Genomic DNA, 14,095 nt, shown 5'->3' on the forward strand with positions numbered 1-14,095 from the left:
TACATATAATGATGTAATATAAAAAATGTATGTAAATGCCAAATCGAACAATCATTGAAAATTTATATCACAAAATAATAAAAAAAATTTGTCACGATGGAAAAACTTAAAAGAAACTGCACTTGAAAAACCACTGATGAAAAGATCTTAACTTTTCAAGGAAACTTATTTTTAATAATAGATACTTACGCTTAGCCCAAACAGGAATTTCATGTTTCGGCCTCATCTCATCATCAGAGTCACTGTCCGGCTCACTATCGATTTTGTAGCTATTTGGTTGTTGTTGCTTACTTTGTGCTAATGCTTGTTTCTAAAAATACCAACAAAATATTTAATATTCAGAAATATTTGGAATTAAGTTTCTAAATATGATTTTAGGAAAACTTGAATTAATTTAAATTCAAAAAAAGATATTGATGAAAATCATTATTCAGTTTCACATGAATAAAATGTACCAATTTAAAATCTTTCAGAATGAAAATAAGAGGAAAAATGTTGCGCTAAGAGCCTTTGTCCAAATAATTGTAAAAAGGAGTAGAAAATGTCCCTGGTATTTCAATTATAAAATAGTTTTTTACTGAAATGCGTGATCAGTTTTAAGATTGATAAATTTAAATGAGATAAATGAATACCTTGAGCTGAGCTGCCTTCGATTTCAAAGCATCAGCATGAGCTTTCTCTTTTTGAGCTTGGTGAGCTTTCGCTTCCGCTGCCGCTATTCTTCGTTTCTCAGCTTCTTGTTCGCGACGTTGTTTTTCTGCTAATTGTCGCTCCGCTTCTTCTTGCTCGTACAATTTTTGTTGTCGCAAGATTTCTTCTTGTTTTTTCCTTTCTTCCTTTTCCTAAAAAGAATATAATGTAATTACACCTTTTTCATTTTCGAAATTAGATATTATATGATTGCATAATTAAATTCACTAGATTTATAAAGACCTGAGCACGTTGTTGTTGTGCCATTCGTTTCCTCTCAACTTCTTCTCGCTCTTTATCTTTTTGCAGTTGCACTAATTTTGCTTTTTCTTCTTTCTCCTTTTGCGCTTTCAATCTATTCTCCATGTCTTGTTTCTCTTTGGCTTCCCTTGCAAGTCTATTTTTTTTCTCCTTTTGCTCTCGCTTTCTATTAGAATGAAAGATAATTTTGTCTAAGAATTATTTTTTCAATGATGCCAGAGGCCTCGGACTCATTTCATAAATTTAAAATAGTATTAATACTAGCGTAAACTTTGAAACATATTAGGAAAATAGTGTCATGCAATTTTGTAAATATTAAATCGAAGGGTCAAATATTTTTTTTAATCTGGTATACAATAGACAGCTCTCACAAAATCACGTAAAATCTTTTCGAATCTTTTAAAATAACCTAAAATATTTTGAATCCGTTGAAATCTTTTTAAAAAACCTGAAAAAAATCATGGAAAACTCCTAAATCTTTTTAAATCTTCGAAAACTTTCAAATCTTCTAAAATCTTACATCATTTGAAATTTCTGATAAAATTTTTAATCTCTTGAAATTTTCCATCAGCCTAAAAAATGTCTATAAATGTCATGATATTTTACGGAACTTTTTAAGATACATTATATTCTTCAAAATCATTCGGAATTTTTAACATCTCTTAAATATTGTTAAATCAATAAAAATCTTTTGAAATTCTATAACAAATCTTGAAGTCTTTAATATCTTTTAAAGTTCCTTTAAAAATGTTTAAATCTTTGAAACCCTCTAACATCTAATAAATTCCCATGAAATCCGTAGAAATCCCTAGAATTGATACACTTCTAAAGTCCCTTACAATTTTGGAAATCTGAAAATTTCTTTAAATCTTTTAAAATACCCTTAAATCTTTAAAATCCTGAAAGGGCAAAGAAAAATATAAATAAATAAAATAAAACGAACCTCTTCTTTTCTTCCATTTGGAGTTTCAAAACCTCATCTCGTTTTCTCTTTGCATCTTCCTCCTGTTGTTTTTTTCTCTTTTCTTCCGATATTTTATCAGCGGAGCTTGGTTTTTGCGCTGAACCTTTAGTCTGAATGAAGGAATCTACATTGGTCACGATATTCGTGCGCGATCCCGTCATTGCCTTTGAATACTATAATTTAAATTATAATGAGTTATACTTAATCGATCACTTAATTATTTGATTTAAATTATGTGTGTTAATACATATTGGTATTATTTAATCGAAATTATAATGGTTTATTTATCAAATATGTTCTTTTGTTTAGAATATTTAAAAAAATGATAAAATCCCCGCACAAAATTGGAAAAAATGATGTGATTCTATTGAATATAGAATTGATTTCGTTGATGAAAATAAAAATAAACTCACATTGGAAAGAGTTTGTGAATTAGATGGAGTCGCCTGAATCCTACTCGTAGAAGAAGGCATCGGAGGTCGAATCTTACTATTCGGAGTAATTCTCTGTTGCTGCTTTTGCACTACTTTATCATTTGGCACAAGTTTCTGCACCGAGTTTAGATGATTCTGAAAAAATAGAAAATCTAATTTCAAAAGGAACAAATCCATTCTATCCTTCCGAAAGGGTTTAGATAAACAGGCCCCACAGAATCCCAGTGGCACAATGAACAATATAGGCAAACATAAAAATAAAAGAGGAGACATGAATTGAAACAATTTTGATATAAAATGCAAACAAATTGAAATTGGAAATATTCAAAGTCGAAAAAGATCAATTTTAAGTATTGCAAAATTAGAAAGAATTTCAAATTCATATATTTCAAAAATACACAAATTATTGCAACAATTTTCAATTAAAATAGTTTAAATTGAATACTTACTTTATCAAAAAGCATTCAAATTACGAAATTTTTAATTAAATACGTTAAATTTGACGAGACATTCCAAATTAGTACGTGAACAATTCAAAACATTAAAAATTACAAAGATATGCCTAACATTGAATCATTCAGAGTGAGAGAATTGCAATTCTGATAAGTTTGAAATGTAACACTTTTTAGTTGACACCGTTAAAAATGGAATAATATTAGATCAAAACAATAAAAAATTTAGGGATATAACAATTCAAATTGTTCAAAATTATTCGATTTTAAATTGAATAATTGTTTATTAATTTTAGTGTTTTAAGCAATTAAAATTAAATAATTTTAAATTACAGGAATTTATGATTTCTAAGCTATGAAAATTAAATAATTTCGAATTAAAAGCGTTTGGAATAAAAAAGAAACTGAAATTTTTTAAACCAGAAACGTTCAAACTTTTCAAATTTTTAGGAATCTAGTTTGAAATTTGTTACTTTTAAACGTTTGAATCTTTCTTTTTAAATCTGCCGAATATAATTTCATAATTAAAATAATTTTATTTTGTACTTTGAAACCTTTCAGATTTTAAATTTAAAAGAAAATAATAAAAATATATCTTTTAATTTGAGATTTTGAAAAACATTAGATTTAAAATTATAGAGATATAGTCAGGCATGACAAAACAGGAGACAAAATACTTGGGTGTCTCCTGATTTAGGTCCACCGTCAGCGCCAAAACAGGCACTAAAACGGAGGGTCACTGTATATAACATAAAAGAAGACTGACAATTTCATATTATTTGTGCAATTCCAAACATTTACAAAATTGAAAACGATTTAAATTTAAGGATTGAAGTTTGAAATTGCATCTTTTTTACTTTTTGAAGATAGAAGTCCTTTAATACTAATAATACTTCAATTTTGAAATTGCTAAATTTTAAATGCTTTTCATTTTCGGATTCTCCAATTTTTTAGATTTTGAAATTAAATGTATTAGAAATTATCGTCTTTTTAAATTAAAATGTCCACATCTTGAACACTTCTTAATTTTTCTTTTTTTCTTTTCTGAACTCTTCACTGTTAAAAAAATTGATTGGTTATCATTTCTTACTGGGAATTGATGCATTTTGAATGCTTAAATTTATCAATTATAATATTTCGAGTTTGACAATACTCATTTAAATGTAAGAAAGAGACATTTCTATATGAAATACTGTGGAGTCCAGGTGTTTAAATAAAGTTTGCACTATTTAATAAAAAATATACTAAGATAAATTGTAATAAAATCATGTGGTTGAAGTTCTGAACGTTCAAATCAACGAAATTTTTTACTGATGACTTTGCAAATCAGGAAAAGTGCTAAAATTTTGGTTCATTTATATTATAAATAATTTAATATAAAAAAAGATTTATAATGCATAATTTAAATTGCAGTCGAAATAATATTTCTCGGTAAAATAGAAATCTCAAAAATTATTTTGTTCATTTCAACGTTCAGAACTTCAGGTACATGTTTAAAATGGAAATTTTCCTTTTTTTATCCTCACCTCTTTACACTCTTCAACGTCCTTCGCGTCTTTCGCTCTCAAAATCTGTTTCGCCTTGGCCAACGATTTCCTCGCCAGTTTTTGTGTGTTCGTCGGAGGATTGCTCACATGTTCTCCATTTTCATTGGCTGCAGCCAGAGCCCTCGTCTTCGTCCGCGTGAGTCGCATCTCCGTTTCTTCCACAGTCGGACTCGCAAGTACCGCTTGCTCAAAAGCCTCAACTCTCTTCCTCACTGATTCCTTAGCATAAGGACTAAATAACGCATTCGACTTAAATCCACCTTTGGCTTCCTTCTTATTCCTCTCGCTATTCATATCACCCAAAACTTTTCTTCCCGGAGTACAGTCCACTTCATCATCACTTATCAAACTCGACCTCGTGATTCTCCTCGGTCCAGTCCGTGCCTTTTCGCTCTCAGATTCACCATCCTTTATTTTTGCAACCGAGCGTAACTTCTGCAATTTCTTTCCTCTCGACTGTTTCCTCTCTGGGGAGGAGTCGTCGTCAGTCATTAAGGCATCTAATTCCACAACTGGGTTCAGTTTGCTAACCGCGATCTTCGGAATCAACAGAGGAACAGAAAACGGAGAGTGGTTTCGTTCGTTGGTGGCTTCTGTTACTTTTCTCGTAGTAGAAATAGTACTGGAATTCGGAACTGATCCAGAATTCGATCTTTCCTTTGATGCTTTCGAAACTGTGACGGTTTCGTTCATTTTTCTTACAGGCTCGAGAACCACAGTTACGTTCATCATCCTCTCGAGTGGTTCCTTCGAGTTCGATTTAATAACCCGAGTTTCATTTGCAGTGGGATTAAGATTGCGGGTTTCGTTGGCAGCAGAATTCAAATTTCGGGTTTCATTCGCAGCGGAATTGAGATTACGGGTTACATTAGCTGCGGGAGTTTGATTTATGGTGCGAGTTTGATTGGCAGCGGATGTTGGCTTCATGGTGGAGTTCATAATGGGAACAGCTTTGCCGATCGCGTCTTCATACAGTGATTGCTCAATTGTCTCGTCTGCCTCGAGAGTTTCATCAACTATGTTCGCCTTCTTGGGGTCGGGTTCCAGACTCTGAAGGGAAGAGGGTCTTTTAAATTGTCGAGAGGAACTGCTCTCGTGTTTTCGTTTGACTGAGGATAATTTCGCCGCCTTGGGTAGAACAACTTCCTCCTCGGCAGAACTGGAAGCATGCTCATTGACAGGGGGTTGCTTGTTTCGAGTAGATCGCGTGCTTGGTGGCTGGTCTTCGCTTTTAATCTGTTTCACGCGACGTGCTGCTTCTTCTTGGTCCTCGTCTGAACTTCTGGCGGAGCGGAGGCGTTTTGATCGACTTTCTCGAGACGATGCCTGCAAATTAAATTTGAATAGTGTATACCATTAGTAAAATTGCAGCTTTTAACGGTAGAAAATGTAAAAATTCCAAATTAACGAGTCTGTTGCGACAAAATTATAAATTTGAAACGTTTAAACTTAAAAATTAAACATTCCAAATGGAACAATTTCAAACTCAAAAGTTCAATATTATACAATTCAGAAGTAAATGGTGTACACTACGTACAATCAATCTCAAAAGTTGCCTATCTTTAAAATGTTTTATAAAATTGACAAAAGAAGATCCATTAATAACCTCTGTAAATTTTGATAGAGGCTTCGAAGCACACTTCAAAAAATACTTAAGGTTAAAATTGTTTATTTAACGGTAGTTATTTCAAGGTTTCGTTTTTCCTTTCTATTTAGGTAAAAGTTACCATTTTTATATTATTCTAATGATCAGGGCCTCGTGTCATTCTTTGAAGGATTCTCAACAGTTCGATTTGGGCGGTATTAATTGAAATTTAAACTATGATTGTTCATAATAATATTAACGGTATGATTTCTCAATTCATTTTTTTAAATAAAATCAATCCAAATAGAAATTGACAGAATCCTTCGAAGAACAAAATGAGACCTTGATTATTACGATTAAATTAAAATTTTAACTTTTCCCTACAGAGAAAAGTATAAACTAAACCTTTAAATAACTACTGTTAAATAAACAATTTTAACCTTAATTATTTTCGCCTGAAGTATGCTTAGGAGCCTCCATAAAGATTTACAGAAATAAATAATAGACCTTTTTTTGTTGATTTTATAAATCATTTTAAAGGTAGGCAACTTTTGAGATTGCCTGTACATAATGTACATCCTTAACTATTAATATTTCCAATTTGAAATAATACAAGATAGAACGAATGAGATTTCACATTGTCAATTTGATACATTTTCAGTCGAAAATTATTCAACTTTCAATGTTTTAAATTCAGATATTTAGCTTTGAATTGGAAATTGTATAATTTTGAACAATTTCGAAAGTTGACAATTTTACATTAAAATACATTCAAAATTATGTAACTTTACATTCAAATCGTTCTAAAAAGTACAATTTCAAATTTAAAGCAGATGAAATAGACCCATTTTTCATTCAAAACGTTAAAAATGGATTAGGTCATTTCTTCACATTCAAACATTCAAAGTTGTCTGTTTAAAACTTAAATCGTTAAACATTGTTAAATTATAAACTAAAAGGAATAAAAAAAATTAATACGCTTTTTACTTGAAATCGTCTTATTCTGAAAATTTTAATCTTAGTTTCTTCGACATTGGATTTAGTTGATTTTGGAAAAATTACCCCAGTGCTGAAGACATTTTTTTCGGTTTTTAAGTATGATGAGGCTATAGTTTTTAAAGAATGTAATAAAAAATAATGGACGCTAAGAATTTGGACCAAATATTTTTAACCGAACTTTTTATCTTGGCTAATTCGGACCTTAGGGATCCTAAAATAGTAGGGCATTCGTATGTTAAATTCCGCACGCGTTTTCACTTCACCAGTTAACTTCACTTCGTCGAGTGTAGAGGGGAAAACAATCTCACGAAATCCAAGGGACTAAACTTTATTTTTATAAAATACTCGTAATAAATATTGATAATTATTATTTTATTAAATAGTTCTTGAAAAATAAAAGCTGATTGGCAAATACACTTATAGTGAAAAAAAAAATTTTTTGCGTAGATATTATCAAAATAAGAATCGGTCCCATTCATTTAGTCCATCTTTCCCCTCGGCATTCGACGAAACGAAGTTATTCAATGATTAAGTGAAAATACCTAATGTTGCAATGTAAAAAAAATCTTCCAATTAATCTAATTTGAACACCTTCTATTTAAAATTATTCTTTCCAATTAAAAATAATCTTTTCAAATTTTGAAAGATTCCATTCAAAATTATTCAAATACGCACGCCGCTAGCTTTTAAATTGTTCAACTTATAGAGGAGAGTACCCAAATATGAGATACCAACTCTGTTTGGCGTGATTTTCGGAATTCTATGTACTGAATTTAAAAGTAATATAGGTCATTTTAAAGGAAATTTAGTTTGCCATAAGGAGCTCAAATAAAAAATTTTATTAAAAATTTTTTTTATGCTGAAAATACAAAAAATATAAAAAAGTGCTTTTTCCAAACTCGTCAAACTATTCTCATAATATGAGATACCCCAGGAAATAGCTAATAAAATGCAAAATAAAGTATTATTTTTAATGAAAAACTTTATTCTATGTTTCCGAAGTATACATTTACTGCTATTTAGATATATTTAGTTTTTGCAGTAGTCACAAACAATTTTGTAACCAATTTCCCCCGCACAGCCACAGTGTTATAAAAACCACAGGTATATCATATTATGTGAAAACCGAGCAATTATGCACTTACTATGTCTGGCCTGTACAATGAAAAACTTCAACACTATCGATATTTTCCCACTTAGTTATTCAATCCCCATCACTCCAAGGCAAACTTTACTGCTAAATACATATTTAATGAGTAATGAGTAAAAATAATAAATAATATAACTATGAAATATTTTCTTCGAAGTATTTCAACTGGAATTCGATCTAAATCATTATGAAAAAGCAATAATTAAATTACTAAAAGGCTTTTATATCTAATTGTTTTTTCTAATTATACCATATTGCAGCATTTTAATTTAATATCACGCAATTACTGAGGCTATCAATTTGAAATAAATTTACAGAATTATAAACGGCTCAATTTAAAACTGTTGAAAATGAGATTTTTTTCTATAATAAAACGCTTAAAAAATAAAAGATCTCAACTATTAAGGTTGCTAACTTGAAACTCTCCAATTTTTAATATTTAAATTTTAAATAAATTGAATCTTCAAGGATTTAAATTTTTTTTAATTTCATTATTAATGCTTTCAATTTGAAATAAAGTTGTTAAATCTCGAAAAGTTCAAATAACAATTATTGTTAAATTTCAAAAACTAAGATAAATTGGATGTTGTCTAATATTCATCAAATTAAAAAAATATATTAATCCATTTGATTATTATAAATTTCAAATTCTTTAACTATTAAGGCATTGATTTCTAAATTATGCAACTTTAAGATATCCGAAATCAAATAATTTAGTATATTTACACCTCAAGTATTCAATATAAAATTATTATAAAATGAAAAATAACTCGCTCACAGGCGTTAAGTAAACATTGTAAATTATACATTTCCAGATGATAAAAGTTCTAAATAAGGCCACTTAAAATTTAGACAAAAATTAAAATGATCAGGTTCTTTAAAATATTAAAAACTGCTTAAATCACAGTGGTTCAGTAGTTCAATGTTATAAGTAAAAAGGGGATTTTTCGAAAAAAGGAAATTAAAAGAGGATTTCATTTATTATTAAAGACTTCCGCTAATGTATTACATCAGTTGCAAACTCTCAGATGTTAAAAGTTTTTTAATGCGAGCTAAAAGAAGATTAAAGTGTAAAGAAACGGATATTTAAACAAATATATTATTCACGAAAATAAAATTATGAAGAATTTTTTTAAATATGCAATTTGCTAACATATAAACACAAGCCATATAACCAGCTGTAAATTAATTATATACTTCTTTCGGGTTCTAATGCGCTATATAAGTTCTGATACGAAAGGCACTAGGCTGTTTGGTTTTCCAAATATTTTCTAATTGAATTTTAATACCCCCAAAAAGTTAGCCACCCATACTGACTTTTTACCTGCAAACCCTTTTTTTTCTCGTTACAAAATTTTTTTCTCGTTTTTTGGATTTGAGGATTTAAAGAAAACCTATTGGTTTAAAAATTATGGAAATTTTTGCTTTGTACAGTTTTTGCTATTATACAGTAATAAAAAATTGTAAATTATGAGAAATTTTTTGTTTATTATAGAATTGTTTGATAGCTATTATTATTTTGCTTTCATGTTAAAAAAAATCTTAGTTTCGTTTTTTTTTTCTCAAAAAAGTGTGCACTTAACTCAATAAAAAAAAAAAAACAGGTTTTCTACACATTTTCAACAAATTTTAGTTTAAACCATTTTTTTTTAGATTTTTCCATTACTGTTTACTATAAAAAACCAGATGCAAACAATTTTCCATGATTGTTAAATCAATAGAAATTTGTATTTTCAAATCTAAAAAACGACTAGACGATATTACCTGTTTAGAAGCAAAATTTCCGGTGGAAAGGTGGTATAAGTGGGCGACTTTGGCGGGGCATTAAAATTCAATTAGAACAAAAAGTTGAAAAATTCTATTTTTTCGGTTCTCGATTAAATTGGTAGCCATTTCTTTACTGTGGATATCCTTTAAATGAATAAAATGAGCAAATAAATCTTTTAGGACAAACTTGCAATTGGCATTATAGAAGAGAATCTTTTTTAAATCATCATGTTTTTTAATTTCCTAAAGTCATATTTATGATCCTTTGAAACTGTGAAATAAATGGAAAAAACAGTCCGAATTATCAATTTGAAGAATTAAAAAAATTTAAGGAGAAAACATGAGAAAGGGGTGGGGGGCTGAGTGTGATCCCTTAGATAGAAAATTTGATAAAGTTTGATTACCTTACTAAGGCCAGAATCATCATTCTCATCATTGGAAGGTCTTCGCAATTTAGTATTCAGAGTCATTGACTGTTGTTGTTTCATTATTTCTCCAGCTTTCTTCGAAGCTTCCCTTTTAGATCGTCGCCCGGCACCAGGAGCTGTCGTTTCCTTCTCCTCAAATTGCTCTCTAGTCGTATCCTCTGTAACCTGAGTAATCTCCACCATGTCATCTTCTGGAATTGTCTGAATTCGCTTAATATTCCGCTTCCTCGAAGCTTTCGGAGTCTTGGATAGCAAAGGACCGGATAAAGAGTCTGGTATTTGTTCCAGAAGTGCGTCAAGAGATTCCAAATTTTTCTGTGTGAGGTCTTCGATTACCTTTTTTATTTCTGCCTTCCGTTTGTTGATAATATCCATGTGCGATGATATGATCTGGATGATCCTGTCCCTCGACCATCCTTCCATCTTGGAAATCCTTGAGAACAAACGAAAAGTTCTTAATTTAAATGCATTTTGCTTCAATTCAATTCAAATAAATTCTAATAAGAATTAAGACGTTACAGGTCATAAAATAAATTCCCTGCCATTTCCCTGAGAAAAAAACAGATGTGAATGGGAATATGCACAGCTGTGCATTTAGATATTAGGGGAAGGAAGTTGCTGGTGTCAGCAAATGAACTGGCCAAAAACTCAGAGTGTCAGGGGTTTACGAATTTATGGTATAGAGGTCCTATATACTCCAGCGACCAGATTAAAAACAAGACTTAACTGAACAAAAAGTGTCGTTGCCCCTTGAGCAGTAATTCGACTATAAAACCATAAAACAAATTTTCAGGACAAGAGCTTAGGATTAAAAATGTGTTTAGACCGAAAGTGTTAAATCCTTTAGCGCCTTAGTCTTAGTCTCATCTGAAATTCATATTTTGGGATTGCCAGGTAAGTAGGGTGTACAAAATTTATTGGCAAAACATGCCTAATTTTAAGCAGGAATTACAAATAAATGTTAAGAGTATGCAAATGGAAGCCTTAGTATTGGTTTAGATTTAGTGGCCTTTAAATTAAATATTAATTGAACAAACAATTAAAGGCTGTGCCTAGTCGTCCCAAAAAATTGGGCGAGTTGGAAAAGGGAATGGACTAGTCATCCCGAATTTCGGGACGAGACACTTCGAAAATTAAACTAAAAATAGGTTTATTTTATTCTAGAGTTTCAAATTGATCAAGCTGATTTTTTTTATTAAAATTAAATACATTTGATAAATTTCAAGATTTTCAATTTGGTAAATGTAAATTTGAATTTCATTAAATAAAAAAATTACTTTATTCTATTCTTTCAAAACGTTAATAATCTCAGGGCTACCATTTACAATATTTTGTATATAAAAATTACATGTGATTTAATTAATTTCAATTGTACTTATTGATATCACTAACTTTTGTAACAGGGATATTTTTTGTATCCTTCTTTACATTAAGATCACATCATGCAAGCGAAAGTACATTATTTTATCCAAACTATCATTGCTTTATAAAACCCATCATGCAACAATTGCCACGCAAAATTCACGACAAAATGCGCAAAAAAATAAAAAACTTTTTCTACGAGAAAAGAATAAGAACTCACGGAATAAAATAAGCACAAGACAACAAACAATATCCAAAATCGTCCGCACTTGTACAAAAAGTATAAAATCTTTTAAAATGCTGAACTCAAAATACCGCGATGAACCCGACTTTTAGGTTATGTGTCAAGTTCCGGGATAAAATTGATTTTGTGTAGAGATCTTTTCAGCGGGCTTTCGTTGCTTATTGCTATAACGGCCATTGCCTGGGAATCCTGTCAGGACTTGCATATAGGTTGTGGTCGGAATTCGTGATCAATCGATAACAATACCGAAAAATTCCAAAACATGACAATTTGACTTTTATAAAAGGAAAAACGAAAAAGAGACTTTTTAAGGTGAAGTGCATTCTTAGAAATATGTACTTACTGTGAAAAAGCAGGCAAAAACTTTCGGAGTGGAATCTGTTTACACAAGCACAAATTAAGATTTGTACCTTGAGGGAGTTTTTTCTGCGCCGTATTCAATCACACACTTCAATACTGAATATTCACATTATTTCACAAAAAACTAATCAAAAGAATACAATTTTTATGTGCACCAGCGATCATGTCCACCCTTCACTCCGGTTTTCCGCGACACACCGCGTAAATAACGTCTTTTTATTCAAAAAGGCATTAGGCTGCGCCATCTGCGAACTGTTCAGAAAGAGATCATTGCGTCATCTGACGGACATTCCGTTCGGAGGTCGGTATCACGGGGCACATAAGGGAATGGTAATGCAATCGAAAATCAATGTGTGTGGAAACTGACTGAAATAAAACCTGAAAGGCAAAATAAATAATAATGTCGGACAAAGAGAATGAAGATCCCTATTGATTTAGCAGGGAAATATCAGATTTCATCCGAGAAGAACAATCAATATTAAATTTTCAGGGACACACTTATGGGTCCCCAACGCAAACTCCATTAGTGACAAATTTTAATTTTACATAATATTGTGATTTATTAAAGCTATTAGAAACATTTGAAATAAATAATCAATCATTTAAGAATACTAAGTAATATTTTAACTAATTTTAATTTGTTTAAAAATTTTATTTTTCAGGTAAGTCGCGAAGTGAACGTATTTTCTAGACCTTATTATGAATTCTTCAATCAATTATAATAAAATCATTTTTTAAATAATTTTACAATTATTTGTATAATGCGTGTTTGTTCAAGTATATATAGTTTCCCGACGAGAAGAGAAGAATAGAGAAATTAATATTTTCAGATTTAAACCAAGGAGTGAGCATTTTTTAATTTTTTTGATTGTGCTAATTTTCCATCGGGAGAAGTGCCTAACGAACCAATATAATTATCTCCGAAACAAATTCTTTTTTATTTCCTTAACGATTGACACTTGTGTTTGTAAATTTCACTTTTTTTGTCAAGGTTATTTTCAGTTCCATACTTACATGCTTTATTTTCGATTATACTCTGTCCACAGAATATGTGCACATGCATACCCTGGCGGACTGAAGGAACCGAATGGAACCTCTACAAAGTACCCGTGAAGACCCCATTCGGTTCCTTTTCAAAAAAAACTCAAAAAACAGCAAAATCAAGTTTTAAATTGTTGAAATTCGGATTCTACGTTAAAATTCCCTTTAGAAGATCACGGAATAATCGCAATAGTTTTTTTTGCAACGGTAAAAAGTTAAAAAAAAATATAAGACGTATAACGCCTGTTTTCTGTCTGCCGTAACGTTGTAATAATTTTAATTATAATATTTTATACAACAATTATAGATTAATAATATAATATATAATAATAAATTCATTTAATAATATAATAAATAATAATAAATTCATTTAATAATATTGTATAAGGTAAACAAAATTAATTTATCTTTAAACAGAGTTATAAAAATATTCTTTGACGAATACTAGAAATTATTTCTATTAACATAATTATTTTATATTTATAATTGATCGATTAAAAGGACTAGGTTTTTCGTTATCAAAGTGCCTTTATTCTCTGTCTTTCTATTTTTTCTTTTGCATTCCTTCATTTTTTAATTCCTCTCAATACACTTCCATTAAATTTTTCTAAGTTGATTTAAGATAATAGATTTTGCTTTTCTTTCTACTCCTTGCTGGAATTTTCGACAAAGGAAAATTCACGCATTAATAGGAATTCAGATTCTGCATTTTTCTGAATTCTTCTCTTCTTACCGGGTTGCCTGAAAAAAGCAGGAGAAAAATTTTATCTCACCCAATTTTCGATAGATTTTAATATTTTCAAGTACTAAT

The 14,095-nt window shown here is 30.2% G+C and overlaps 1 protein-coding gene across 2 annotated transcripts in view; it reads right to left on the reverse strand.

Annotated features, from left to right (window-relative positions):
- LOC117181380 (inner centromere protein A-like) overlaps positions 1-12,466 on the reverse strand; it is a 15,545-nt gene extending 3,079 nt beyond the window's left edge. Inside the window, exons 1-8 of one of the 2 annotated variants that reach the window (XM_033373982.1) lie at positions 12,227-12,466; positions 10,254-10,710; positions 4,328-5,674; positions 2,329-2,463; positions 1,895-2,088; positions 934-1,117; positions 633-842; positions 190-310 (exon numbers count right to left, since the gene is read on the reverse strand). In XM_033373982.1, coding sequence (XP_033229873.1) covers positions 190-310; positions 633-842; positions 934-1,117; positions 1,895-2,088; positions 2,329-2,463; positions 4,328-5,674; positions 10,254-10,700 — 2,638 coding nt within the window. In that variant the 5' untranslated portion in view covers positions 10,701-10,710; positions 12,227-12,466. Of the gene's footprint in view, positions 1-189; positions 311-632; positions 843-933; positions 1,118-1,894; positions 2,089-2,328; positions 2,485-4,327; positions 5,675-10,253; positions 10,711-12,226 lie in introns of both variants that reach the window. The other variant, XM_033373981.1, reaches the window with a different exon arrangement.
- Between the last annotated feature and the right edge of the window lie 1,629 nt (positions 12,467-14,095).

This window comes from Belonocnema kinseyi, chromosome 10 (assembly GCF_010883055.1).
Source record: "Belonocnema kinseyi isolate 2016_QV_RU_SX_M_011 chromosome 10, B_treatae_v1, whole genome shotgun sequence".
Taxonomy (NCBI): domain Eukaryota; kingdom Metazoa; phylum Arthropoda; class Insecta; order Hymenoptera; family Cynipidae; genus Belonocnema; species Belonocnema kinseyi.